Source organism: Ptychodera flava, chromosome 21 (genome assembly GCF_041260155.1).
Source record: "Ptychodera flava strain L36383 chromosome 21, AS_Pfla_20210202, whole genome shotgun sequence".
Classification (NCBI taxonomy): Eukaryota; Metazoa; Hemichordata; class Enteropneusta; family Ptychoderidae; genus Ptychodera; species Ptychodera flava.
The window spans coordinates 2,650,001-2,677,376 of record NC_091948.1 but is presented as its reverse complement, the minus strand read 5'-3'; the positions used below and the strand labels follow the sequence as shown (position 1 = coordinate 2,677,376).

At 38.3% G+C, this 27,376-nt stretch overlaps 1 protein-coding gene and 1 long non-coding RNA gene across 2 annotated transcripts; one reads left to right on the top strand and one right to left on the bottom strand.

The window, feature by feature from the left end:
* Positions 1-3,782: 3,782 nt before the first annotated feature.
* Positions 3,783-8,533, top strand: LOC139121092 (tubulin-specific chaperone A-like). Its single transcript, XM_070685715.1, has 4 exons — positions 3,783-3,976; positions 4,881-4,986; positions 6,002-6,088; positions 6,666-8,533. The coding sequence occupies exons 1-4, from the start codon at positions 3,918-3,920 to the stop codon at positions 6,744-6,746; spliced, it is 333 nt and encodes a 110-aa protein (XP_070541816.1). The 5' UTR covers positions 3,783-3,917; the 3' UTR covers positions 6,747-8,533.
* A 2-nt stretch (positions 8,534-8,535) lies between these two features.
* Positions 8,536-24,519, bottom strand: LOC139121093 (uncharacterized). Its single transcript, XR_011549224.1, has 3 exons — positions 24,357-24,519; positions 9,566-9,671; positions 8,536-8,775 (listed from the first exon to the last, which is right to left on the bottom strand). It is a non-coding gene; the product is annotated as an uncharacterized lncRNA (long non-coding RNA).
* Positions 24,520-27,376: the final 2,857 nt, after the last annotated feature.

The window sequence follows — 27,376 nt, the reverse complement described above, 5'->3', positions numbered from 1 at the left end:
AACGAAGATGTCTGCGACAGTAATCCAGTGGAACAACATCCAGACAGACTGAATCCTGCAAAAGCGGAATATCTCCAGGAGGAAGCAAAGTATATGCCGAACAATGACTTTATCGAACTCAATAAAAATAACCGGACTTTGCCATGCATACTTTATGCCAAATTCAGTGCCATTTCAAGTTTTCCAATACCAAATTGCAAGAGGATAGTCATGGTGTAGATCATCCTGTTTGCTATTTTTCACGCAAATTTAACAAATCCCAGAGAAACTACTCTACAATTGAAAAAGAGTGTTTATCTTTGATATTAGCTTTACAGCATTTTGAAGTTTATGTTACTTCTTCAAATCAGCCAATAGTGGTTTATATTGATCACAACCCTCTTGTTTTTCTGCAGAAATTTAAAGGCAAAAATCAGAGATTGCTAGGATGGAGTTTAATGTTACAGGAGTTTAATCTTGACATTAGACATATCCAAGGCAGAGACAATTTAATTGCAGACTGTCTCTCTCGTATTTAGAGTTTATTGTTGTTCACTTTCAAGAAGTTTTACTTTAGAGTAAGAAAAAAAAATTGAGTACTTAAATCTTTTTCAAGATTACATTTGCAAAAGAAAGATTTTTCTTTGAAAAATTTTCTTTTTTTTTGAAGAGGGGGTGTGTTATGTAGGTCATTTCCCCCCACACTCATCATGACCTGAGTTCAATTAGTCTAGAACATTCTCAAGGTCACTGCCCTTAATGACCTCACAACCTTGAATTCAATTAGTCATGTTTGGAATGTTCTGGAAAGTTGATTAGTTGTGTAAGAGAGATAATTTTAGAACAGTAATTAGCATGTCAATAAAAGTTCTAGATTGTTCTTATATGCCTTTATAAAAGGGACGTGCTCAGCTTCCAGTCAGACTTTTGGGATCGTGTCTCTTGTGTGTTACTAAACTCCAGCAGTAGTCATTCTCAAGACTTTTCAAGACCTTCACTGCCAACGCTGGATTTATACTGTGGACTTTGTGCAAATTCAAGCCTGCAAGCCAAAGGACTGTTCATTCATCCGACTGACTGTTACAACTCTGAGACTGGAGCTTTGCCGTCCCAGCTGAGATAAGTAGTCTGTACACTTTAAAGCTTGTATCCTATCCCTAACTTAGCAATTAGTTTTATTTTCGTAATAAATTTTGTTTAAACGTTAACTGCTGAGTTCACCCTTTTGTTCGTTTTCTCTGCACGTAACAACAGTGCTGAATTATGGCAACCAGCAATCCACCAACCGTGCATGCCATCAGTGTCGCCGCCTCCGCCGCCGCCGCCGCCACCAACACCGCCACCACCACCACCTCCGAGTAGCAGGGATTAATTTCGAAGTGGACGTTTGTGTGGACAATATTCTAAATTTCGTTCGTAGTGAATCACTTGTTTACTTTGTGGTTTTAGACTCAAAATTGTGATTTCAGTTTTCAACGCACACAATCGTTTGCTTTAACCATCGGATTGTTTTCATTTCATAGCGCGTTATAGAACATTGAAATTTGTGTAGCTCGCAAAGGACAATGTCTTGCTTGAGGTAGATTCACATCAAAATTCATTTTTCAAAGTTACGATTATCAAGTTTTTCAAAGCATGTGTTAGCTGCCTGTTCTCATAGGCAAGTAGGTTCCCATTTGCTTGCCAACGTTGTTATATTGATATAGTTTTTGTATGTTTTCCTGCAATAAAATGTTTCAAACCAGATCGGTGTGTCAGTGTAGTGTGTTATAACTGGGCAGTTTCTGTTGCACCCGTGGCTACTTGATACAGACAAAAGTTCTGCTTGTCAAAAGCTAAAACGTGCTCTGTCTTGGGTTGTAAATGAGAGTTTACGATTGGTACCCAGTGTTCAAGATTACGAGATACAATGTAACATTACCATGCACACTGGTCCATGTACAAGTCTTGTTTATTTCAACTTCCCGAGACAAACTGTCTGCATGGGACATACAATGTTGTCGACTTTGCCAGCTGGCTACAGCTGAAACTAATTAGTGTAAGCGGTTTTATTGCAGTTCACTGAAGTAGCTTCGCGCTCTAATAGTGAAAAGGGTTGTACAAGTATTTGTGGTCGCCGTTTACATTTCATGCTACTGAAATCTACTGCTGAAATCACCGATGTGTTCAAAACGTTAAAACAAAGGCCCAGCCGCCAGCGCGTCGTACCGCAAGATATTCCCGTCGCTCAACTTGTAAGGTGAAAACATCAACCCGCCAAACTCAAAAGATCGTGGCGCGAAATAGAAAAGTTCTACCCGCCGAAGTAACTCTGTTAAACCACTCCTCCAATTTTGACCTCAAAATTTCACGATAAACCCATTACTCAGACGTTGTTCAGACATTGTTGTCCTGTCAACTGGCGCGGCCGGCAGCTATTCTGTTGTTCATATCTTTGGAAAATTGTAAACATTGTGAGACGATGAACAGGATTTACCAGAACAGAACATCGACACGCCGCGGGAGAAACAACTGGAAGCGTGGCTCGAAAACGTGGACTAGGACTTTGTGAAATATGCTAGAACTGGAAATTAAAGAACCGGATTTTGTGTTTGGGTGTCGTTTAGCTCTGCATGGCAGGACTGCCGGTAACACACAGCCCTGCCATGCAGAGCTAGGTGTCGTTCAAAAAAAATTGACCTATTCATCACAGCAAGCAATATACTCATTGGTCACAGTGAATTTTTCATTGACTACAAGCGTCAGCAAGCAATATAAGCTTGCTCATCGGTGAATTTTTCATAAATTACAAGCGTCAGTTTTTTCAAAGTCATCTTCTGCACTATCGCCATATTTATTCGTCGATTTTTTTTCTTTGGGAGATATCTAATGCCCGTAACTTTATCCCCACCACGCAGTAAGATTTCCCCATGCATGACAATCAAATCCTGTATTAAACTCGGGCAATATTGCCTTCTCACTCCTAAATCTCCGTTTGAGCCATTAGGGTGTCACAGGACGAAGGTAAACCAGAGACTTGGTTCAAGTCGGTGAATTTTCAAAAAATAAAATGATTTGTAAAAGTTTCTCGTGTAAAATTTGGTAGCTATCGAACGCGTTTTTAGTCTTATTTAGTCTGTGCAGCTATAGCAGCAGACTGAGTAGTGAGTTAGTTTTTGCCGGGTAAAACTCCCATGTATCGCGTTCACCCCACTCAACACGTTCACAAAATCCTACTCACACATTTCACATGAAAACAGAACACAGATCATTGCATTCGAGACGTTCACACAACTCACATGTTCACAATCACGCACTTGAACCAAGTCTAGTAAACCAGTAAGTAAATTGAGAGAAAAGCTGTGCACAAACAGTGCGGTGGTCGGCGTTTGGAAGGTAGGCGTGGTTTTCTCTTTGAGTGTAACGCGTGCTCTGATTGATCCGCCTGATTTTCTAATTCCATCAAACTCCTTAACGCAAAATAGTGGGGGTATCCCGCACGGCGTGGTTAGTGGAAGACTCCTGTCTGGCTAACGAGCCGTGCGAGCGGACGATGGAGGCAGCGACACGTTGGTAGTTCGTCGACAGTCAATCTACGGCCTATAGTTATATATATAGCTTTCGTAGAGCTAGTAATAAATGTATTGAAAACGACATCGGGCCTCGTCGTATTATATATGACAATGATAAAGTTCATTATCCATAAACCCTCGAGTCTATGGTCCGAACATTCACTTACGTCGCCGTAGTGGCGCACTCTGTGTTCGTGACCCATGCTCAATACAAGTTGTTAACTTTGACCTTTGACCTGCCAGGCTTACTCATCATGACTCATTCTGGGCAAGCGCAGTGAAGTCAACACCGCTTTTCTCTCATATTTGAAACGGCCGACAAACCAAGTATCACGCTTACTGCCTAACGATCGATTGCCTGTGCCTCATTCGAACCACATCGGAGCAATGGCTGCAGCAGATCCAAGAATTCGTCAAATCAAGATCAAAACAGGGGTTGTTAAAAGGTAAAGTTAGCCTCTGTGTTGATGTTGCATGCTTGCCTGTGGCCTCATGAGTCTCTTTATAGCTGCAGTACAGTAGCTCGAGGTTTTGCCTGGGTATTTGGGTTGGCCGGCAAAACCAGATTTTGCCTTCCGACCAACATACCAAGGCAAAACTTCGAGCAACAGCACTGCAATTTAAGTACAACGCGACCTCCTGCTCCATCTGAGTCAGTCTACACTGTTGCAGCAATATGGAACGCATATCAGAAGTTTTTGAGATCATGGAGGTACCTCCATGGTGAGATCCTCGAAGAGAACCAAGTGTCGCACCATAACATAACGTACAGGTTTCGCATTTGTCTCTTCTGATACAAGGACGATTGAGAAGTCAGGACGAGGGGCATAGGGACGGTCAGGGAAACTTTCATAAGTAGGACCGTGGTCAGTGCTAGCCAGGGCACATAGTCGACTTTCATTAAGTTTAGAACTTCCTCCATCATCAGTGTCCGGTGCCCATGCATGTAGTGGCTAATTCTGATGACTCATTTATGAGATGCTAAATAAAGCTATTATTTCGAGTGATGATCATATGAAAGAGTTATTCCTATTGCATATGCCAGGTTAATAAAAAAATAAAACTTTGAATAATGTAACATCAAACTCAGTTGTAAATGATAACATTTCACAACAGACTGATAAATATCTATGACCTTACTAAAACAGTCTGTCAGTGTTTTTAGAGTTCTGTAATCTACAATGCTTACTGTGATTTGTCTGGGATATTTTAATCGCTACAAGTGTGTCAATGTGGTATTATGTTATGTATGTATGTTGCTTTTTATCAGGATATACTGGGATGTCAATTTTTCTTCACAGGTAATAGTTTGACAATTCCTACATGTTAAATTTCTATCTATTTTGACAGGCTCAACAAAGAGAAGGCCATGTATGAGAAAGAAGTTGTAGATCAAGATGAAAAGATAAAGAAGATGGAAGCAGACGGAAAAGATGAATATGACATTAAAAAACAGGTATTCATCCCAGTCTTTATGTACATGGATGGTTTTAGTATATATAAACTGTTAAGGTAGTATGCACTTTGAAAATGAAAAACTTAAACTTTTGCTCAAACTTTTCTCAATGAAAATGTCAACCAATCTATTACCAAATCAAGAACAAAAATCAGGGGGGTGGGGGGGGGGGTCACGCAGCATAGTGTGTACAACATTAACCGATATTTGAAATTCAAAATAGCCATCATCCCTGTGTTAACACTATTTTAAATAAGACAATTTTTGATTATCAAAAAACTAAGAGGGTGAGAGTTTTTCTTACTCCTAGAACTTTTAAAATCAGCCCCACAAGTGGTAGACCAGTAAAGTACTGAAAAAATTTAAGAGGAGGAATATCTGTCTCTTTAGTGCATTCTACCTAAGGGAGATGTGTATAGCCAAGCACTATAGAATAATAATGTTCATGTGTGGAAGTTGGAGAACCTCTATAACAAAGTAAATGCACTCAGGTGTAACACATACATTGCTATTAAGTTGGGAGATGTGCATTCTTTGATCAACAAAATGATGATTTGTTGTGCCATCTTTTTCAACCCCCTACTTTCAAGCAGAGGGGTCCGTATCAATCCTAGAAAACCATGGGGGATGTGCCAATTTTGATGATTGATAGATTTGATCCAACTGAATTTAAAATTCGCAGAAAAATTGGAAATATTTATGTCAAAATATACAGTTCAATACATGTGCTGGCAGAAGAGAACAGATCTCAACTGAATGACAGTGGAAATCCATTTCGTGTGAAATAATGTCCATGCCAGGCAAAAAATAAGCAGTAGATACAACAATTTGAACTTGAAGGTGAATATTATCCACCTGTACATTTCATGGACGTAGCTAAATTTTATTCTTTAATGATCTGGCCGGATAACTTATAAATTCTAAAAAGTGCAATACATATTTGTAAAGTACAGAATGTTGCTTGGGAGGTACCTCACACTAAACCACTTTGTCTTTAATCCTGGCGTGTCAACAGAAAGAAGTTCTACAGGAATCCAAGCAGATGATACCAGACTGCAAGAAGAGACTAGCCACTGCCCATAGTGAATTGACAACAATGGTTGTAAGTATTGCAGAGAAATGGCAAAAGTGTGGCCTGAATTTTGACCAATGTCATCAAGTCAAAAGCAAGAAAGCCTTTAACTGATAGCTGAAGCAGAAATCTCTAAATTAGTGATGTTTGCATTTTTTTATCTTTGAAGCATATGTGATAAGACTCAAACATAGATACGAACAAATAGTCTTTTAATTTCAAGTTGTATATTCCATATTTGTGCAATTTGTATGACTTATTATATCTTATCCATGGTTTCTTTGCTCTTTGAGTGAAATTTTCATTCGTCAACCCTGTTATGCATGTCATCAGAAAAATTTACATGTATCACTTATAATATTCTTGTACCTCAGTGTCAATTTCTTGACCGATGGTGAGAAAATGACATCTTAATATGTTTTGTTTCCTGTAAAAATGCAGACTTAAAATGCATATTCATTTATGTAAAACAGATAAATCAGACAATCTTGAATGAGAACAGATTGAGACATTATCGTGTTCTGCAACTTGCTCATCAATGGTTGGAAATTATCTTGACATTGTCACAGACACTGACGTTGCGTTGTCTGTAATTTATTGATTTCAGGAAAATGAAAAAGACTTGGCAGAAACAGAAGAATACAAGGCGGCTCAAGAAATTCTTGCAGAAGTTAAACTTGAAGACTGATCAAAAAAGAAAAAGAAACCTGTCAGTCAATATGCACATTGACATCAAATCATGCTGAATAATGTACAAAAAGGTTATACATATATGTTCCTTAATTCTTCAAATTTACAATTTTCTTCTGAATGAAAAATTTGCAAAACTTTCCATTGAAGATTTGTTTTTCTGTGTAATTTTTTATTTCCTTGAGTGTGTACACAGAAAAAGTAGTTCATGAATTAATTTTTACCAAAACAATGGTTGCTTACCTAAGATAATTTTGAACTTCAAAAGTTCAAACTGAGATTCATTGCACGTGTCACTTTGATATTGTGTTCTGTACATTTTCGCTGAAGTTGTAGAAATTGATACAAACCTTTTATGTCCAGTGCGTAGTCTGTTTATTCTCGTCCTTTTTTGTCAGAAGTGAGGTATTCATGTTAGGATTTTACTCACAGCAACACCTGGTGAAGGAACTGTGTCACCCAATCAGATACAGTTTCATAGTTACCATGGAGACAAATGGTCTGTCTATTGTGGTATTGAGAATTTGAGAAAAAAAGACAATGCCATCATGGTTCACATGCAGTAAATTTCACAACAATTTATACTCTTTATGACACTGTGAAAAATGTCCTCTACAAAGAAAGAAAGAAATATTTCAAGGCATTGACAAAACTGGTTAGAATGTGGGTCTGCACTTTTGGTAAGGGTGTCTGTTATTGGTCCCCTTTGTGTTGTCAGACCAATCCTTGGATTTATTTAACAGAGGTGGGGGGTTGGGGGTTTGGAATCTCCTCAACCAAAAGTGATATCTTCCAATGAATTGTTTGTAGGTTTCATCATAGACAGTCGAGAAAGTTTCACCACTGTCTATGGTTTCATGAATGTATATTCACTTTGCGCTGTAGAGATACATTAGATAAGCAGGCTCTTGCTTTCAGGTCAAGAGGCAACATTCACACCAAGAAAAATGTGCTGAGTTGTAAAGAAAGATGGTTATGAATATTATCTAACAAATCAAACCATGTTAAATGTTTGTGATGTACATTTCTTTTTCAAGACGTGTTTTCACATCCATGGAGAGATGCAATGACCTCGACTAAAAGATTCAGTTGTGCATTGAAGGGAGTCCAGAACTGAGCAGAGGTCCCAGAGCGCCCTCACTCGACAGAATCTTTCGTTGATTCAACATAAAGCCATTCCTCTTCCTTATCATAAGCCATGTTTGAATTTCAAATGTTCCTGTTCACTTCACACACTGCATTAAGTTATTGTCCTGTTATGGACAGAGAATGGTGCTCAGTCTTCATATGAAGGTTTACCAACCACCAATTTATGTGAACAAAAAATCTCAGTATTGTCATCCATGATAAGTCAACCCTTTTACCAAATATACAAGTGATGTTGGCCTGAAAGAGTGATTTTGAAATCACAGTGCTCATACAAGGACAAAATTATCTCACTCTTTTCAAACAGAAAGGTGTGTTATTGACTTACAGGATAGACTGTGTACTATGACAAGATTGTTTTAGAAAACAATTTGCTTCGAAGAGAGCCATTGAAAGATGTTGACATATTGGTCTGATGAAACACATTTTGTTGCACTTTACATATATCAGTTTAAGAAGATTGACAAGTCAGAGTTGCACCGAAAAAGTAGTTTTATTTAGTCCCTTCATACATGTTGACATGCATCCACTGTACGCTTGGTGTCATGGTTTTACAGTGCAGGACTATTCCCATGGCAGCAGTTTGGGTGATGTTTTCAAATCGTGTAATAGCATTTTTTATTAAAAGCTTTAAATGAACGTTCTTTTGTCAGTGTGGTCATTACTTTCACATTTGATTTGAATTCATGCGTCGGTTTTTGTTTGTTTGTGTTTTTTGTTTTTTTTCTTTTTGTTGTCAGCACCATAAGTTCAACTGTCCGTAGCAACACTCAGCAGGCAACGTTAATACCCTGCGACCGAGCGCCCTCTGGCAGACAAATGACGAACGTTGCAACAGGTACGCCTTCCCTTTGACGCCCAAGACCAGAATAACTATTCATCTGTAAAAGCAATCAACCAAAATCGCAGTTGTTTAGCTTTCTGTATTCAAAGACCTCTAAAAGAAAGCGTTAATTCAAATTAGTGAAACGTTGGACGAAGCTTGGGCTCGTATTTTTCGTTTGGCTTTAACTTTGCTGCAGTGTCCGATATATTTAGTCATCGCCGGCTAATCTTTCAGGTACTGTAAAGGCCCATAGGATGCAACATGTCGTATAATTGTCTTTTTACTGTCAAACTTAAATCAATTAATGATGTGCTTGCTAAAAAGGATGTACATGTATATGCATATATTATTACCCATGCACGGACGCCGCGAACTTGAACAAGGTTAGTAATAAACATGTAACCCACTCAAATATGATCCCCTTATGCAAATGACAAACAACAACACATCAATCCAACCAAAAATCACAACGCTAAAAACAAAACGGTTGACAAGATCCTTATACACATTAGCAACCCCATATGACAGCAACAGCACATTGCAAGCCATTGGATCAAACGCAAACGGCACTGAATGTTCCCACTTTGATGTTGTGTTCTGTTTTCTATGTAACACAATCAGCTTTTGAAAATGGCGGGAAATTTAAAACGAAGCGAAATCTGAAATTTCATACCATGCATACTGTCACAAGTGAATGTTGTTCAAATGCAGTTTTCACGCTATTTCACTGTTAAGGGTTGTTCTTCAGAGAGAATTTGAGAAAATTTAAAGGGGGGTTTGATGTGTACGAATATAACAAATAGCCCATGGGCCTTTAAATATCCAGAATAATAGCTCAGACTTACCAATTAAAACAATATTGACAAACCAACCTGCAAAGACGACAACCGCATGCCCCATTAGATTGATTCGGTCAATATTGACTTCTGTCAACTCGACATGCGTCCATGCCTACAAGGAAAGGAAATGTTTGTGATAACGAGGCAAATACATTTTGATGTATATTATGTAACCCTGTGTCCCTGTTATGTTTTGTTCAAAAGTAGATTCCAGAAGCGTCGACATCTAGCGGACTGAACCCAATCATCACAGGTGAGAGGATGTATTCTGGCAAATTGTTGAGCAGCGCCCCCTCCCCAATGAAATTTGCAACTGTTTGTCTTGTGTGGAGTGCGTCGACTAGTCCCGCCTGCCAAGACAATGCACAATCTACCTTTCCTGATCTTGAAATCAATGATGAAAGAAAATGTTTAATTGCGATATTTGAAGAGCAATTACAAGTTTTTTGAATATTTAACTTTGTACCGTTGTCATTTCAGGTCACTTGTTAATTTGTCAACTTCCGTAACACCGCGTTGTTCTTGCTCAGTAGTTGGGTCAAATTTTAACGGCGGACGAACTTTGGATCTCTCTCTCTCTCTCTCTCTCTCTCTCTCTCTCTCTCTCTCTCTCTCTCTCTCTCTCTCTCTCTCTCTCATATTCAAAACATATTTCATTTATATTTCGTCTTTTCAAGATCGTCTTGTGCCAGACACGTACAAATGTAGTTCATTGACAACAGGGCAAATAAAACATGGGAAATACGAATAACAGGAACATCAGGCATCGGTTCAACATTTCCAAGCAAATGTTTAAATATGGTTGACTACTAACGCTTGTATACCCTTAGTAAGTGTCGGACCAAAGATCAAATTGCATCGAAAATTAATGGGAAATAAACAAAGTAAATAATAAATAAATAAATAAATAAATAAATAAATAAATAAATAAATGATCAGGGTATCGTGCGAGTTTGAACATTGTCTACAAATCTACAAATACGGAAAATGTACTAGGCTTAAGTTGGGGTTAAAATCTTATGAAAAAGATGAGTGTCTATAAATAATGTAAGATTGAAAATTGTCGACACAATTCTGTAAGGCATGGACAAGCTGACTATGGAACGATTGTCTGTAGCAGCTACAAATTTAAACACCCATAGAAAAGGGTAATAGTTCATGATAAACGGTCAACAATACCGCAGGTCAGCATCAACCCGACGATGCACCACCGATCAATCCTTCTTTGTGATAAATAACCCGCGGTAGTTTTTTTACGTCAAGCGATCGACGCTATCTTTTATCAACTTACCGCCCAACGGCGACATATTATGAATTTATATCAAACTGAACGTGCTAGAAATAAAGAAATTTATGTAATTAATGTCAAAAACGTTCTCCAATTTACAACTTTTCAGTTTTTCACAAATTCATATTCCTCACTATTGTTATGACGTGTGCAAAAGCGAGATTTATTCACGTTTACCTTATTCCATGGCAACAACGAGCAAAAATATTCGACAGTTCGGGAAAATCTCCTGAAAATTTGACAGATGGGGTGTTCGAATATTACGCATTTGTTAACGTACTTTGACACCGTTTACGGTTAACTTTGTAGGGGAAAAAGACCCTCCCGCAAGAAACCCCTGCAGCTTTACATACAGTAAATAAAAGCTGCCCTTTCGATGATCAAAAGGCAATTTGGTGTTGAAATAAATGACGTTGGAGTCGGTTGAAATTACTTGGAGCGTTAGGTGATATCGCTCATAGGATTTTCCACTATGAAAGCATAGCTGGCAACGACTCCCTGACAAAATTCGATTGATTCTTCTGTAGTAATATTTTATTACAGTAACACTGTGTGCATGTTTCTTTTACGGATTAAAATGAACTCACGAGGGACAGTATTGTGACACATGGGACGTTAGTAATAAGAGCTCCGTAAAAAGGGTCAATATTAATTTCAAGTGTGCTGTGGTCCCGTCTGAAATAACCAGTTTCATGTAATTGGTATGGACTCAAGTTTTCCCAAGTATTTGCTCGTGTTATTACATATCGTATGATACTGTAAATATAACAGACCAAACATAAGTGAATTGCTGAAAAAAAATCATCATTCATAGTGTCATAGATCGCCCACTTACAAACTTACATTCGATGATATTAAGTTGATTTCACCCTACACTCCTTTCAGACAGATTACAGAGCAAGGTAGAGGGGCATTAGCTGTGACTTTTGATAACAGTTTCTTTGCTTTTGTTGTGATAACAAGTATAGTTCCCACTTTTTCCCGACGTGTGTGTGTAATTACAAGATATAGGTCTTGCAACCGCAAAACATTGTTTATAATATGCAATGCTATTACTTACGAAGAAAGTCTGGTCCCGACTGAAACATCAACAACATTTGGCACTTCATGCAATGCAGTATGGACAAGTCGGACACTAGTAATTCCGGTATGATTTTGAGATCAGGCCGGTGACTCATCAGAATGTGCATTGCTACGAGCTTTACTAGATCTTAGTGGGGAGCTAACCCAATATAATAATAAGAAAGTTTAAGTTACAAACAGAGAAAATAAATAGAGAAAATACACCAAACGTTAGAGTTGATGTAATTGTCACAGCGTTTACGATGTCCCAGATCCAGTGTACACAGCCTAATGCTAATGACGTCACACCCCATCATTAATATGCAGACGTGCATATTTGTCCGAAATTCCTTACAAAACTTTTGAAAATGATGCCTAAAAGATTGACAAAATGGTACTTTAATATAGTAGTCATCAGATAATGGAAGCTACAGCACTATCGTGCCAGGGGCGTTCGACCACAAACTCTAGTGGTGTTAACACAGGCGCACAAGAGAATACACGTGTCGGAACCCTGTCAGTGTGACTCACACGCACAAACCAGCAATGATAATCTGAAATCTACTCATTGAAAATATTGTGAAATCCTACCTTGAGGGGATGGGATGGACTTAAGGCCTGGTTTAAAGGAATTTTTGACATGTACTAGTATTGACGTTCAGCCATCTTTATCTGCACTTATTCCGAGGATTTTTTTCCAAAATGTTAAAAATGTTCAGTTTCGAGCATGCCAACACACGTATCATTTCTACAGACAAACGACATCGAGTCACCATACCTCAATTATGAAGGCACCAAACCAATTTTGATAAGTTTTACAGCAGCTTGCTGAGCTACACTTGAAAACTAAACCTCCCTGCCTTTGGTCATTGCCAGCAGACAATAAGGATGTTGGATATCAGCATATAAAGGCAAGCGTCAGACATTCACCTGGAAATAAAAGCACGCGACAGTGTGCAAAATTAACAATGCAATTGAATATAGCCCTGATATCTAATGTTGACAATTTCCCATTCAGAATTTACATGGACGTTGGCGGCTACAGCTGAGTATACATGCATTAGAGGAAAACATCTACTGCAGTACTTGTTCATACGTTGGTTAAAGTCTAGGAAACTTTCTCTGAACCACCAAGAAGGGAAAAATAAAGGATTCATCCTGACAACAGACTTGTAATCAACTTAAGGTCAATGTCAAAATAATTTAATATAAGATGAGAGAAACTTAAATAATATAGTCTTCTTTCACCATCGACGATGAACATTCAACAACTTTTATAGAAGCGTTGAGAAACATCTTTGCTTATTCTGAATGTGACGTAGGATTGGACCTTTCCGTGGCTTCCAACAGACGTATCTCAAGATTAAAAAGTTTGAAATGGGGACTTTCTTGACACGATTGTCTCTTTCTATGGCGTTAAAACGTCGTGTAGAGAGATGAGTTGTCCTTCCTATCAACGGTAGCACACATTGCGGCTCTTCATATCGTAAAGAGGTGAACGATTTTACGACAAGGCACGAACTTCGAAAAGCGTGAAGTGTGTAAGATTTCTCTTGAGATGTCCGTATATTACGGAGTTTGAAATTATCATCATCTTCTGTCGAGTGCATTTCGTGCTCGCCAAAGTTCAGCATTATCTTTGAACTTGCAGTATTTTGGACTACAAGACATCAAATACAAACATACAAAGTGATTTATACGTAAAGTGAAGGGGGGGGGAGGGGAGATTGCTCTGTTATTGACGACAAGAAGACAAGCGTATATCACGAGTCAAGACCACGATCTTACCGAATACCAGATGTGTGAACGTTCACTATGAAATGGAAAGTGACATGCGCCTCGCCCTCGGTTTTCAAATGAAATGCGTCAGGTTCAATTGAAATAGACGGAAAGCAAAGTGGAATGACCTCGACAATTATGTTTCGCTAAACTCTACAGTGTGTATGTATATCATTTTCAAAATAGACAATCATCTGACTGTAATTTTCCAACTTTTATTGCACCTGCCTTGTTTAAGCCGGTAAAGCTGGTATAATATTTAGACTTCCGAATGGCTTGGAGGTTAAAGGTTAAAGAGAAACCCGACTGGGTAACAATTGTGTTCGAGAGAGCGCCCCCAGGCTACGCGTCGGAGTCAGCGACACAGCTTCGGTAACAGCAAGATTACAACCGCAGCTCGTTCAGTAATATTTTGTGTATTGAACAGTTGAAAGTCAGCGTAAGGTTGGTGTGCGCTGAAACTGAAAACTATTCGCATGCTTCAGTTTCTAGTTTGGAAAGTCATTGTAAGTCAAGATACTTAGCCATAATTCACAGCACGGTGACATGATATCAGATGACCAACTTAATATCATAATATATATTTTAAATTTTGAGTGGCAATTTATCGGCTTTATGGTGCATTTTATAGGAGTTTATCTGAGTATATTAAATGTTTCGACAATTGTTTTGGTTTATTTAGAAGTAATAAAGAATTCATTTGTTTCTATATCGGAATTTAAATATAAAAAATTGTGAATATAATATACTGATATATGATTTACCCACAAAATTCAAAATATATATTTTTTATTCAGTACAGTTGACTGTCCAGAGATATGATGATGGCGTTATATTAAGTTACATCAGCGCCAACACTCGATGTTGTTTCCCCGGATTTTTGTTCTACTTGCTCGTTCTGTGTCCAAATGCATAGCGTTCAGCTTATCAACGCGGTCAACGGGAGTATTTACTGTAAAGATCCATTAGCTGTAACTTTGGTCATTTTTTTTGTTTGTTCTCTGTATCATGTGCAGTTTCTGGTTTGAATCCCTGAACCATGGAGAAATTCCTAATATTTAGCTCATAAATATACCCTATATGAGTATAATCTGCATAGTTGTTGTTTAAATTTTGTATTCAGGTCCGGACTAGAATACATTTATCAACAATAACAATGGTAATTTCACATATACAGGCTGTGTTGGTAAGCAAGACACCGGGCATTGGTCATGATTATCGGATTATAGTAAAATTCTGTAGTTGATACATTGAAACAGAGTAGTGAAAAATTAGTTAAAAGTTACAGCTAATGTCCCTTTAATGTCCAGTATTAATTGTTGACAACTGAATTCCAGTATGGTGTAATATAGAATTTATTTGTCAACAATAACATTGTATTTTGCACGCAATCCACTGTGCTTGCAAGGTTAATACTATTTATTTCAACATACTTTGGAGATGAATAAGAAAATCTAATTGTTTATAGAATAAAAATAATGAATGTAAGCTTACTATAAAAAGGTATAGCTGTGTTGTCTTTGAGAAAAAAGGGCTAAACTCTGACATGAGCATTTTCCATGAGAAGCAGTCAGCACACGTTTACCATGTTTGTACGGACTGGGGCATACTATGCACAGGATCCTAAAACTCGGATTTGCTTATTGTATGGGATAGACCTAAATAACTCTCAGAAGACATGATTCATAAAATACGTTTCAATTCTACTAGATGCCATGTGTAAAATAAATGAACTTTTGCTTTTCTTGTATTTAAATGCACCGCCATGCCCCCAAAACATCTCAATTAAAGATTGTTTGTTTTCTGCATTAACAAAGAAGACTACCAAGGCTAACAATATGACCGAAATCTTATTACTCGATAGTGTGCCGTCTTTTGTTCGTTATACTAACCCGACTGCCCGGATCAATCACCAATAACGCTCTCCTAGTTCCAGCACAAAAGTCGCCGTCCGCGGAATCGATTTCAGCGCGAGTCAAAATAAATGGTCATTTTCCCCCTTTCTTTAAAACTCTTTCTCTTTTTAAAGAAGAGACTTTAATTGCACTGGTGTTAAACAGAGCGCCAGTTCGAATGTTTGTACATTTGACTGTAAACGTTTAATAATGATGGAACACAGTCGTTCTTCGGTTCGCGAAAAAAGACCTCTCTACTGGTTTCCATTTCTCCAGGGCCTGTGATATTGTTAATTTTGTAATTTTTCATCTGCGAGAAGTGTTAACAAATTGCATCGCTGTATTGTTTGCCCTAAATGCTTTCGGGCCAGAATTCGAGTTCCCTTCTTTCATTGTGTCAATTTCCAGCGATAAAAGATTTCCATGGGTGAATTTTCCGAGCAGTTGTTCATTTCATCAAATCTCTTTCAATTCGAGACAAATGAGAGATTTTTGTCTTGAGGGCACGTATCGCGTTTTGGCAATTTTTACCAACTTCTCTATTGTTACTCATTTTTGCCTAACACCCAAAAACTAAATTAATATGAATTAGACCGGTCATTGTTCAAGGTATGATAATTGCGACCTGTATACTCGCACGTGAACCGACGTGTATGTAGGTATTTCCTTCTATTTTATATATTTGTACAATCTCTATGTGAGTATTCTTCACAGTCTATGTGTCTACGTTAATCATCGGATATGGAGAAATATGTCATTTCTACGTGTTCAACCGTCCACTACTCTACATGCCGTAGTTCGTGTATTTAGATTGGTTTCAGACATTCTTGAGATCTGTTTCAGCTGTGACAAATTATCCTATCATGCATTGAACACCAAAAGCACCATCGTTAGTCTCGTCTATGTTTGCGCTTCGTGTTTCACGGTAATAATAAATTTGCGCAAATTACTGACAGGGACAGTGATAGCAAAAAAATCCGGCACCTATCGCTGATTACGACTAGGGAGCGACGAGAACCGGGAAATCAGGCGATTTGTCCTGTTAAGCTTGTTTATCAACAGCATCAACCCCGCAAGGTTGGTGTTTGTGTCATGTCGACAAGCGTTCCATGAAATATGTTGCCGATCCCGCGAGGTTTATTTGCACACTGCTTGCGATCCCTTGCATCGATCTGATCCTTGTGAAAGGCTACATAAAAGAAAAGACAGAAACGAGCACTTGTCTTGCCACTGCAAACACAGCCCAAGCTTGTCATGAATTAGAATCGAATTTGGCATTTATTTAATTTCCTCAAGCAGGAAGATGGTGCATCCTGGCTGTGTCAGCCAGCGAAGCGGCTGCTCTCATTTGCATGCAAATTGAGCGTAACGAATATTGTATAATTTCGTAGTGCCTTGCCATTCTCATCAAGAGAATGCGCGCGCTTTAGAAAATACTCGGTTTCCACAAAAACAACTCAGCGGGAAACTACCCTTGTCGATTTCGCTCAATGAAGAATAATGTCAACTCCAACTGGGTGCATACAATGATTTAAACCCCGTAGTAATTTTCACTTTCTAACCCATCGGTCGCTTTGGAAATTAGCAGCATGGCTACGCACTTGTTGATCGGGCATAATTTCCGCACAGGGAATGTTTTTCACATATAAGCTTGCATATACCTTTTTTTTTCGGTGGAAGATAATGATCAATCGTACTTGTCATGCATCTTTGTGTATCTTTCATCAGACCGTGTCCATTTCACCGCGCCGACTTTCTGAACAGATACCCGCTCTAATGAGGTAAAAAATAATCCACAAAGCAGTCCCCGGTGAATCCCGTCTTTGACGAATAACAGCGGGAAAGACGTCCCAGGAACGGTGAACTCTGACCTGAAGTCAGGTGACTGCAAGGCCTCGGCGCGTCAAGTCCCAGTAACGTTGCGAAAACAAGCTAACTTTTGGTGTGAAAGGTAGAATAAATGGAGAAGAAAGGAAAATGTTTGTGCTGAAGTCACCAGCGATCAATCTCCAACCGGATTACTATCTTACTTGTCCAATGCATGCCGCACTGTCTTGGGCTTTGCTCCGCCTCCAGCTATGTGCTCTTAATCGAGTCTAGTCAATTTATTTTCAAAGCGTTGGCATTCCCTAACGTTTCATCGCTCGGAGGTCCTTCATGGAAATTGGCTCATTTTTGACCTACATATTTTCTCAGAGAATTATCTGAGGGAAATAGCAATTTTGACAGAGCTTCGAGCGAGTGTCTCCAATTTGATAAATATTGTTTACCGCACATTTAGCATTAGTCAAACGAAATCTTAAAGGCCGAGTATAGGTTCCCTTGGCTGTGTTTTACGTAGCGCATATTTTTTTAGTCGTACACTTTTTGTTACAGATAAAACAGTTAGCTTTTGTATGCCTTCCAAGAATCTGTTTATTCGCTTAAAGAGACAAAGTGACTACAGCTTTGGTTGTTTCTGTGTGTCAAAACACCACATATCCCTTAAACCAAAATCAAATTTGCGTAAGTTGTAACTTTCGAGGCATTTTCTGAACTTTTTTCTGTCCAGTAGAGGCAGTTTCTTGTTTTACCTCCAAAATTATGTTGAATGCTCGGTGTTTAACTCGTCACTACAGCATGTTTGTGTGTATCGTCTATGGTGATGGTTGACAACTGAACTGTAGCCCGGACAAGACTCCAGTCACAATGCACTGCTTTGGTAAGAACTGTTCATATCAACACACTCTGAAGGGAAGAAGAATAAAATACACTTATTTTATAGAGCAAAAATAATGAAAAGTTATGTCAAAAATATCATTCCTCTTTAAGAGAGTTTGCGCCTAGAAAATGAAAGATTTAAACTTTTGCTCAACTGTAATCAAGTAAACATTTACCATTGCTTTAAAGTGTACGACTAAAAATATATGCGCTACGTAAAACACAGCCAAGGGGCACCTTGCAAATGTTGGTACTCGAGAAAAAATACACGAGAGATATTTGAAATTCAAAATGGCCGCCACTCCCGTGTTATCTCAATGAAGTGAAGATAGAAATATTGTAATTTTCACAAAACTAAGCCAGTGAAAACTTCTTTACTCTATAAGCTTAAGAATGACCATCACAAGACGTAGGCCAAAAGAGTATTGTAAAAGTTTTAGATTCGGAATATCAGTCTACGTTAACTCAAATAATATGATAAGTGTAAAGTTTATAGTTTCAGAATTGTACTCGACTGAAAAGTTTTCAGTATGATAGAGCAGTTGTTGTCTCACTGTATGTCTTGCTGATAGTATCGACAAATTAATGTCCTGGTGTTACTTGTCGTTCTTGTCTGTAAATGAGGTTGAAGGTATGCTTTGCTCAGCTACCTTTTCAACATGTCTCATGGCGTAGGTCAATAACTGACCTCTCAAATTGTGCATCAGGGACAAAAAATAAGAAAATGGCTCTCTCTCCCCGTCAAATGGTTATGAATAAGTCATGACGATAGATTTGCGATCCAGCATGCCCTTTCCATTGCAAAGACGGATTAAATATAACGAAAGGATACCACGCACTTTTTGACGCCCTACTGCTCACTCTCACGTGCACACTGCACTTATAGACCGCGCAACGGACAATTATTGACCGCGTTTTTAATTTGTTTACCAATATAGTCTGCTGTGAAATGAAACAGTACTGACAGGCATCCTGAGGAGTTGTGACTGTCAAGAATGTTCAAGTTTTGCATATGCAAATTTTTTGACGAACTTAACTCAAGAAAAGATCCGCAGGTCTTCTTGTAAGAAAATCATGATAAAACGAAAAATAAGAGTTTCAAAATCTTGCATTTTCAAAACAGCATATATTTCGGATGATTTTTTCAGCACTTCTCCCGATTTACTTTTGAGAATTCAAGCGATGCATAGAGTGTTAGACCGTTTTGGTCTGTAAAGATGGTTCCATACTATCCTTTCGACAACTTCAGACTGATGATCGCTGGAAGCTATCCACCGACAAAACAAGTTCCGAACTTCCTTCCGCCCCCTTATTCATCTTCCAGGACCCACTCTTCCAATCCGTCCGATTTATATTCGTCCAGGCGGCTGAACGTTCATTCAGACCTTGGAACTGGACAGACGTCTAACACATAATACAAAATTCACGACTGTGTGTGGGAACACAATCACGGGCAGTAATGGACATTTGCCGGGTGATACAGCTAACCCGGCAGGGCAATTACAACTTTCAGGTGAGCCACTGCTCGTTTGACGTCATCGAGACACGAAGATCGCCGGGAGCTCCGCAATTTGAGGCTGGTTACGGCACTGACTTTGGCAATTCTCTTTGGCATGCAACAAGGGTTGTCTGAGAGATGTGTCAAGTTTTTAACGGAGAAGTGTTTTAGAGTTGAATTCAATTATCTGGGGGCTATGTTTTCGAACATGTAATGGCTCTAGCCCACGTCAATGGCTCCGTGCTCGTATTGTATCACTTATCGCCACAATCCATTCAATTTCCTGCCTGGTTTTGCACGGAGGAAGACATTAGTTAAGGTCTGCCATGAAACTAAACACGTTATCATCGCCTCCCTGAAATACACGAGTAGTTTGTAATCTGTGAGATTAACACACATGATAGACACAACTTGTGAATTTCATACATCCCGACTTGATTAGTTTCAAACCACGGAGGACCCACCAATTCCCGCGTGTGCCAACTCGTGGATCGTTTGTGTCGTCACATATCTTGCACATGTCTTCTCTATTATTTTTATGAAATTTACGCCGATTGCACAAGCTCGACGGTAAAGATAGTTGTTGTTCGTTTCGCTTGACTTCTACATGAAATCGACATTGTAAGAATTCGATTCGTTTTCTTGAGATATCGTTCACGGTTTGGTTGTAACGACAGTTGAAATGTTCGATCGGACATGAGGCATTCCAGACGTCAACACCACTGCGGATTAAAAATTCATCAACTCTAAGTTGAGAGCAGTTGTCGACTGCAGGTGAATGATTGATTTTGGCTTTTTTGTTGTCTTAATGGCGTGATTGATGTTGCAGTTAGTTTTTTTTGTGGTTCCGTAGGCTTTTTCAACGTGTTCTCGGACAGCATCAGCGTCGTGGAAAATATGCAGGACACTTGAAGTGAGATCATTATCGATAGACACAGACGATGCTCTGAACCTAAAGGCTCTGCTTGTGTCGATAGGACAGCTCAATTAAACAGACGCTTTTGCATTTACTTTGCTGAAGAAACATGTTCAGTGGTTGAATATCATTAAAATGAATGTGTGCGTATGAGATGATGTCATGGCCTCGATAAATACTATACACATATATTCATTGTCCATATAGTCAAAATATCAGATATACAAGTGTTTTCACTAGATTTCACCTGAGCTGTTTTCAGAATAGATAGTAATGAGCATGGATCTAGGTAGGTAATGTTAATGTCATCCTTGTATATCTGATCTATTCGGGACGACGTCTCATATATATATATATATATATATATATATATATATATATATATATATATATAATATATATATATATATATATATATATAAATGGTTTTGGACCATGTAAATTGTAAATACTGTACAACCTTTGTTTGAGACGTATAACGTAAGATGCACACATACATACATACATACATACATACATACATACATACATACATACATACATACATACATACATACATACATACATACATACATACATACATACATACGTGTAACGATATGGCAGTAAATATACCTACCAAATAACGTCATTATTTAGAAGTATAAAGTTTTGTATTGACGTAAAAATAACGTTTTGAACATTCTTCCCATCAATGTAACATGTCTGTACTGAAATTATGAACGAACTTGTAGACAATGTGTAGCCATGATGCATTAGATGTAAGCTTACAAAATTGATCCAATATTATTTGTTCCTTAGGACCGCCAGCTGTACGGAGTGAGCAGTCTCGCTGTATGTAACCAGTGCCAAAGGGCACGACCGTCATTATAAGCCCTTCTTCGATGTAAATGAATACATCATGTGGCATGGATGTGTTGTGTAAATGGCAAACTGCCGGTAGATTTATGATTCAGAACGCAACCGTGGGCAAAATTTACACACCGTAAATTTGAATTGTCAGATGATGTATTGAAGAGCTCGAGCTATTTCCATCATATTAAACTGCTGAAGAGGAGTCAAGAGCAAAGGGACTTCATTAAACAACTATTGGCCGTGAACTTGAAATGTAATTATAAGTCGTTGTGGGACTATATATTATACCCACTCTTTCCAACATCATGTATTCGTTTGTGATAAAATAATTATGGTGCTTGAAATTAATCCGCACAAAATTTTTTGTCAGAATGGCCATGTATTTAAACATGAATATGTACTTGAAATTTCCGACATTTTCATTGGGCATTGGATACATCATCATTGAGTTGGCGTCAAGCATCACTTTGCAATTGTTCTCTGAAACCATGGAGAGTTTAGGTAGAAAAATGTCATGAAATCTGACAACATTTTCGCTTCAGTGACAAAGGGAGAGACGATAATGTCCATTCATGTCGTTGGTTTGTGAATGTCTTTTTAATACTTCCTTTTGACCAGAGAGAGAGAGAGAGAGAGAGAGAGAGAGAGAGAGAGAGAGAGAGAGAGAGAGAGAGAGAGAGAGAGAGAGAGAGAGTGTGTGTGTGTGTGTGTGTGTAGGGAGAGAGAATGTAGGGAGAGAGAGAGACAGTGTTGGTAGACAAAATGAAAAAAGGATGGGCAAACATGCATACCAAATGAGAGATATGGAGAACATGAAGTATCATATAAATATAAAATAATGTTTGTAGAACTCTTTGTATTATAGCGTACGTGTTAACCTAACTAATTTAAATTTTGTGAATGGGCTCGACTAGCGAACAGCTATATTTTCTGGCTCCACATTACCACTGAAATGTAAATTTTGTATTTGCTTGTTATGACTTGTGAAGTGTACTACTACTTTTCATGGTAATAAACCAAACCAAACCAAATACAGAGATAACCGTGTGAGAAACAACGTGAGGTTGTCTCGAAGTGCGATGAATTTCAAAGATACCGTGCTTTATACACGGGATGCTAACTGCATGTAAGTAACGAACTCTATGCATAGAGAAAGGTAAAAGTCGACCGTTAACAAACAGAACTGCAAATTAACAAACATCAAACAAACGGCGTTTGAGGAAGACCATAGACCTCTTCTCAGTGATATTTAAGATGGGAGACGGCGCAAAACAGAATTTTATCCACATAAAATAACTCGATTAATCTTACACATCTGTAGACGCCGTGTAACTAACTGACTGCACAGAAGCATCATTTAGCACTTGCATCATTAGGAACGCATTGAGTTTAGGGAGGAGGCTCCAGCTCGATCATCGTGTGCGCATTCGCACCAACTTTAGGCCATATCGGTTACGTTATGAAACCGTATGCATTGGTGATGCGCAAAAAAAAATTCATAAGCAAAAGAACGATCAAAAATGGTAAAGCAACGAAAAGGATGACTGAATATTACATTCTAGCTAAAAACAATCTCACATACCGAGAAAAACTGTAGAAAGTTATTGCTTCAAGAGATAAATAAAACATTACAAATCTTGTTAAAATCAGTATCATTCAGTGGTCCATCAAATTCCTCGAAATAGGAAAAAACCTTGATCTAGAAATAACGACCGGTCATGATGATTTGTGAAAAGTGATTATTTTTCTGATTAAAGCGTCGATTCACCGCTACTTTGCAAAAATAAATGCCTAAACAAAGATCACTATTATTGGTCACTTAAATTGCATTATTGTCATTACGTCTTGATACGAGAAGATTGACGGTTTCGACCTTTGACCTGCACTGTATTCGCCATGATGTATCACTGTGTCGCCCTAGGCGGGACATAACCGTACATAAATAGACTTATGAAGGCAAACTACAGACTAAGTGACATGAATCAATGGTGATACGCATTAACACTCGCTTCAATTTCCTTTGTTATTCTGACCCAAGTTCAGAGGATTTAGAGTTTATGGGGACGAGTCCATAATCGTAAATATGACATAAAACGAATGCTCTTCAATTTCACGAGCTCTTCCTCTATGATCCGTTGCCAAACACACGTGATAAGTGTTTCCATGCTACTGTTCACTCTAGAAATAAAACCAACAGTATTAATGCCGAATTCTTGATGCTCCGGCGAAAAGAATCAATGACCCTTTTCTCAAATTTACAGATCCACCTAGTATATATGGTTCCGCGATATGTCGACAATTGAAATAAACTTTGCTGGGGTAAAACCTTTCCTAATGTTTCCCGTGTGCCCTTCGACGTTTGACTGTCAATAAAATAACCAGAAGTTTCTATTATAGACTTTAATAGCTAATGTACGACACAGACAAATAGAAAGACAGTATTTCTATTTCTCTCTGTGGACGTTGATCAAACAAGATGAAAGGCAAAAACCCTAGACAACAGACAAAACCAAATAAAAAAATGAACTCGAACATTGAGCGTGAAGGACGGACAGCTATACCACGTGATATACATTGCCGTATAGAATATGCCGGAATAATACACGGATGATACTGAGTGCATTTCTGTTTTTGGTGGCAGCCTGCACGTCTTAAGGGTGCCTTTCACAATAAATGAATGAATCATACCCCCTAGTATAATGCTGAATTGCAATATGGCTTTGCCTGAACTAGTATTATTCAGTCAGAGCTGGATATACAATACCAAAATTGATTGCGCAAAGGTTGTTTGAGGGTCAGCTTACCGGAGAATGATAATCCACTGTAAGTGCCGGGCCATTTTCAGAGATCTAATTGCCGATACGGTCAAGTCTGTCTGGTGGCGACTTCATATGATGTGTATTATGTAAAGTGATGATTATGTCATAAAGCTATAAACCTAGACGCAGTGTTTTTCTGTTTCCAACCATGTACTCAAATGACAAGCCGATGAATTAATGACAGAATCAATGAATGAATGAATGAATGAATACATGATGAATGAATGAATACATAAATAAATGAATGAATGAATGAATGAATGAATGAATATTTATGAATATTTTACTTGAATTAAGAGCTTGAAGACCGACGAACCTAATTGCTAACAAGAACAATTGCTTGATTCACCGGCAAAAACTGGACATTTCCTTGAGAGTGACATAGCTATCGGTTAATGCGCTCTTTCAAATTCGCAAACAATAACATATAATGAATTATACATGTGTGTAGATACGTGAATGGTAGGAACGTTTAAAGTCACAAAGTCAACTCACACACATACTTGTAAAAGAACTACGCCAAACGAAATATAAGCACCAGCTAAAAACTGTGTAATTTGCATTTTCTATACCAATGTAGCAAGTGTGTGCAAAATGACCAACACAGAGATCTGTAGTTCCGAAAAGCTAGAATCAAACATAACTGCTGTTCTCAGTTCTTTAAAAATATCCAATATTACTGTTCCATTTGTAACTCGTGTTAAGCAACTGACGCTACGAGATCATTAAACGGCTGCTACATCATAGTCGTGTTCCGAATCATAACCCTACTTCATGCTTTCCATGTTGGTTCTTATCTTTTAGGATTTCGAGAGTTAAGACTGAAGTACGGTTAATGTGAGTATTTAGTTTTAAAGGGACACAGTCGTCGGAACTACGCTCAAAAGTCGTATGGGACTTATACGACCAATGCACACTGTATTCAATGTAAGATGGTGATTGATGAAGTTAACTGTAAAGTTAAAACATGTCTGTCATAATCTATATGGTGTACTTTGAATGTTGCAGCTATGATGATGAGGTGCATCTAGATATCGTGCACGAAATACATTGTTTGTAAACAAGAAACTCGCACAGGCGCAGTTCTGACGACTGTTAGGAAACAAACAGATTAGTTTCTGGTAATCGCCCGCACCACTTCGAGATCATTTTGGACCTGCTGCCCTCCCCTCCCCGTCACCATGTTCAACGAAACCCCCTTAGGTTCACCATACTTTTCCCAAACAAACAACTAACGCAGAACCTAAATGATTTATAATTATCGCAGCGGTAAAATTCATAGATGTCGACTCGGTGTGAGAGGCTTTCTTGCCCTCAATAAATCCATAAATTAATAACAAAGAAAATGAAAGTATCATGCAGTCAGTGAAAAAAAATACTTGTGTAATTTCATGCTGAATTGATTAGGGGAAAACAAAGATAAAGAAACAAACTGTGAAAAACGCATCATAGAATCTTTTTCGTCAGATGTCGAGTACCTGAAGCTTGGCCCAAACCACTGAATCAGACCATTTTCTAATGTTTCACTTCTCTTTCATTTCAACGTAGAAATGCACAGTCGACTTTAGAGGCTTTGAGAATTTCCGTCCTCCAATTTTATGGTTCTGTCATTTACTCATGTTCCTCGTTTCACTCAAGTGACTTGTCTGTATAAATTGTTTTCACGGTTCTGTGGTGAGTTTAAAATGCTCACCTCGAAACGAGCATTGTTTCAGAAAAAAGACACCCCACGACTGAAGTAGTGGGTGTTATTCTCGAAAATACACATGTTACTTTGAATATCTTATGACGCGTTGTACATTGTGGAGAAGGGATTTTTAGTTTGATCATTTCACTTCGCTGTATTTCACTGTCACTTTCTTACTCTACGAATCGCGTGCTTTCCAGAGCGCGTCATGTGACCAAAATTTACGCCGATAAAAAAAGAGATTAGTTTGTTGATTTCATTATTACGTCAGTTCTTTTGATTAAGTTGTCCGCATACACACAATGAACAATGCATCATTGTGATTGACATGTTTTCTGTTATTGTGCGACGCGATACGGTAATGAGTGCGGACACTGGAAACGAGCATCTCCGGATAATTTCCAAACGGCGCTGAATGCTTGAAAATCTGCGTGGGAAACGCAAGATCCACTTTTGAAGTTTGATTACACAATTTTTAATTTCATAATACAATGTTAAGAGCGGTAAAGAAGTTTATCGGCTTATTTTCTCCTAAACAATGAACAAAGGTGAAAAGTGGAGCCGCATTAAATATCTTAAATCCGCGTATTTTGTTGGTTGTCAGTCGAAGAGGAAACTGTCCGATTTCATTTCCTGCTTAGATATTGGGAAATTGATCGATGCGCTGTGGAGCGCGGGCCACGCCGAGGTAGCTCAAAGCCGGTTCGGGCGAGATATTTGGTTTTGTTAATCGTCGTAATCAACAAGCCGGGCAGCGTTCAATGTCCATCGCACTTTTTGTACTCGTCATACGAATTACTGAAACGGACGCATTGTGGTATCGATCAAGTAATATTTCATCTTGTCAATTTTAAGATAATTGTCTCACAATTATTTGTATGTGTTTGTGTCCCCCTTTTTTGACTTTTGACAGAGCTTTATGTAAACGTTGACGAGTTATTGCAACGAATAGTTACATTGAACTTTTTGTGAATGTAGCATAGAATAAACAGAAATAGCATTTTATTCGGAGATTCGATTAAAAACCAGCACTGTATACATCAAATTACGCACAACTTTATTCAAATGTACACAGTATACATAGAGCTACATATATAGAGTTAATTATATCACCCGACCCCTGTGCAATGCTGTCAGCAAAAAGATGGGGGTTAATGTTTGTATATTGTTGCCCTGTATAAAACGCTACTCACAAATATTCTTCATAAATAATCACATGAAAAAATTCAGGACAGACCTCGGTGAAATATTGTCCTGTGAATGCAAATGGTTTACAAACATGGAGACGAAAAATAATTGCCAAAACTTAGATTACGAT

Coding starts and splice junctions, on each gene's coding strand:
- LOC139121092 (XM_070685715.1), top strand. CDS start 3,918: ATGGCTGCAGCAGATCCAAGAATTCGTCAAATCAAGATCAAAACAGGG. Junction 3,977..4,880: donor AAAACAGGGGTTGTTAAAAG/GTAAAGTTAGCC, acceptor CTATTTTGACAG/GCTCAACAAAGAGAAGGCCA. Junction 6,089..6,665: donor GTGAATTGACAACAATGGTT/GTAAGTATTGCA, acceptor TATTGATTTCAG/GAAAATGAAAAAGACTTGGC.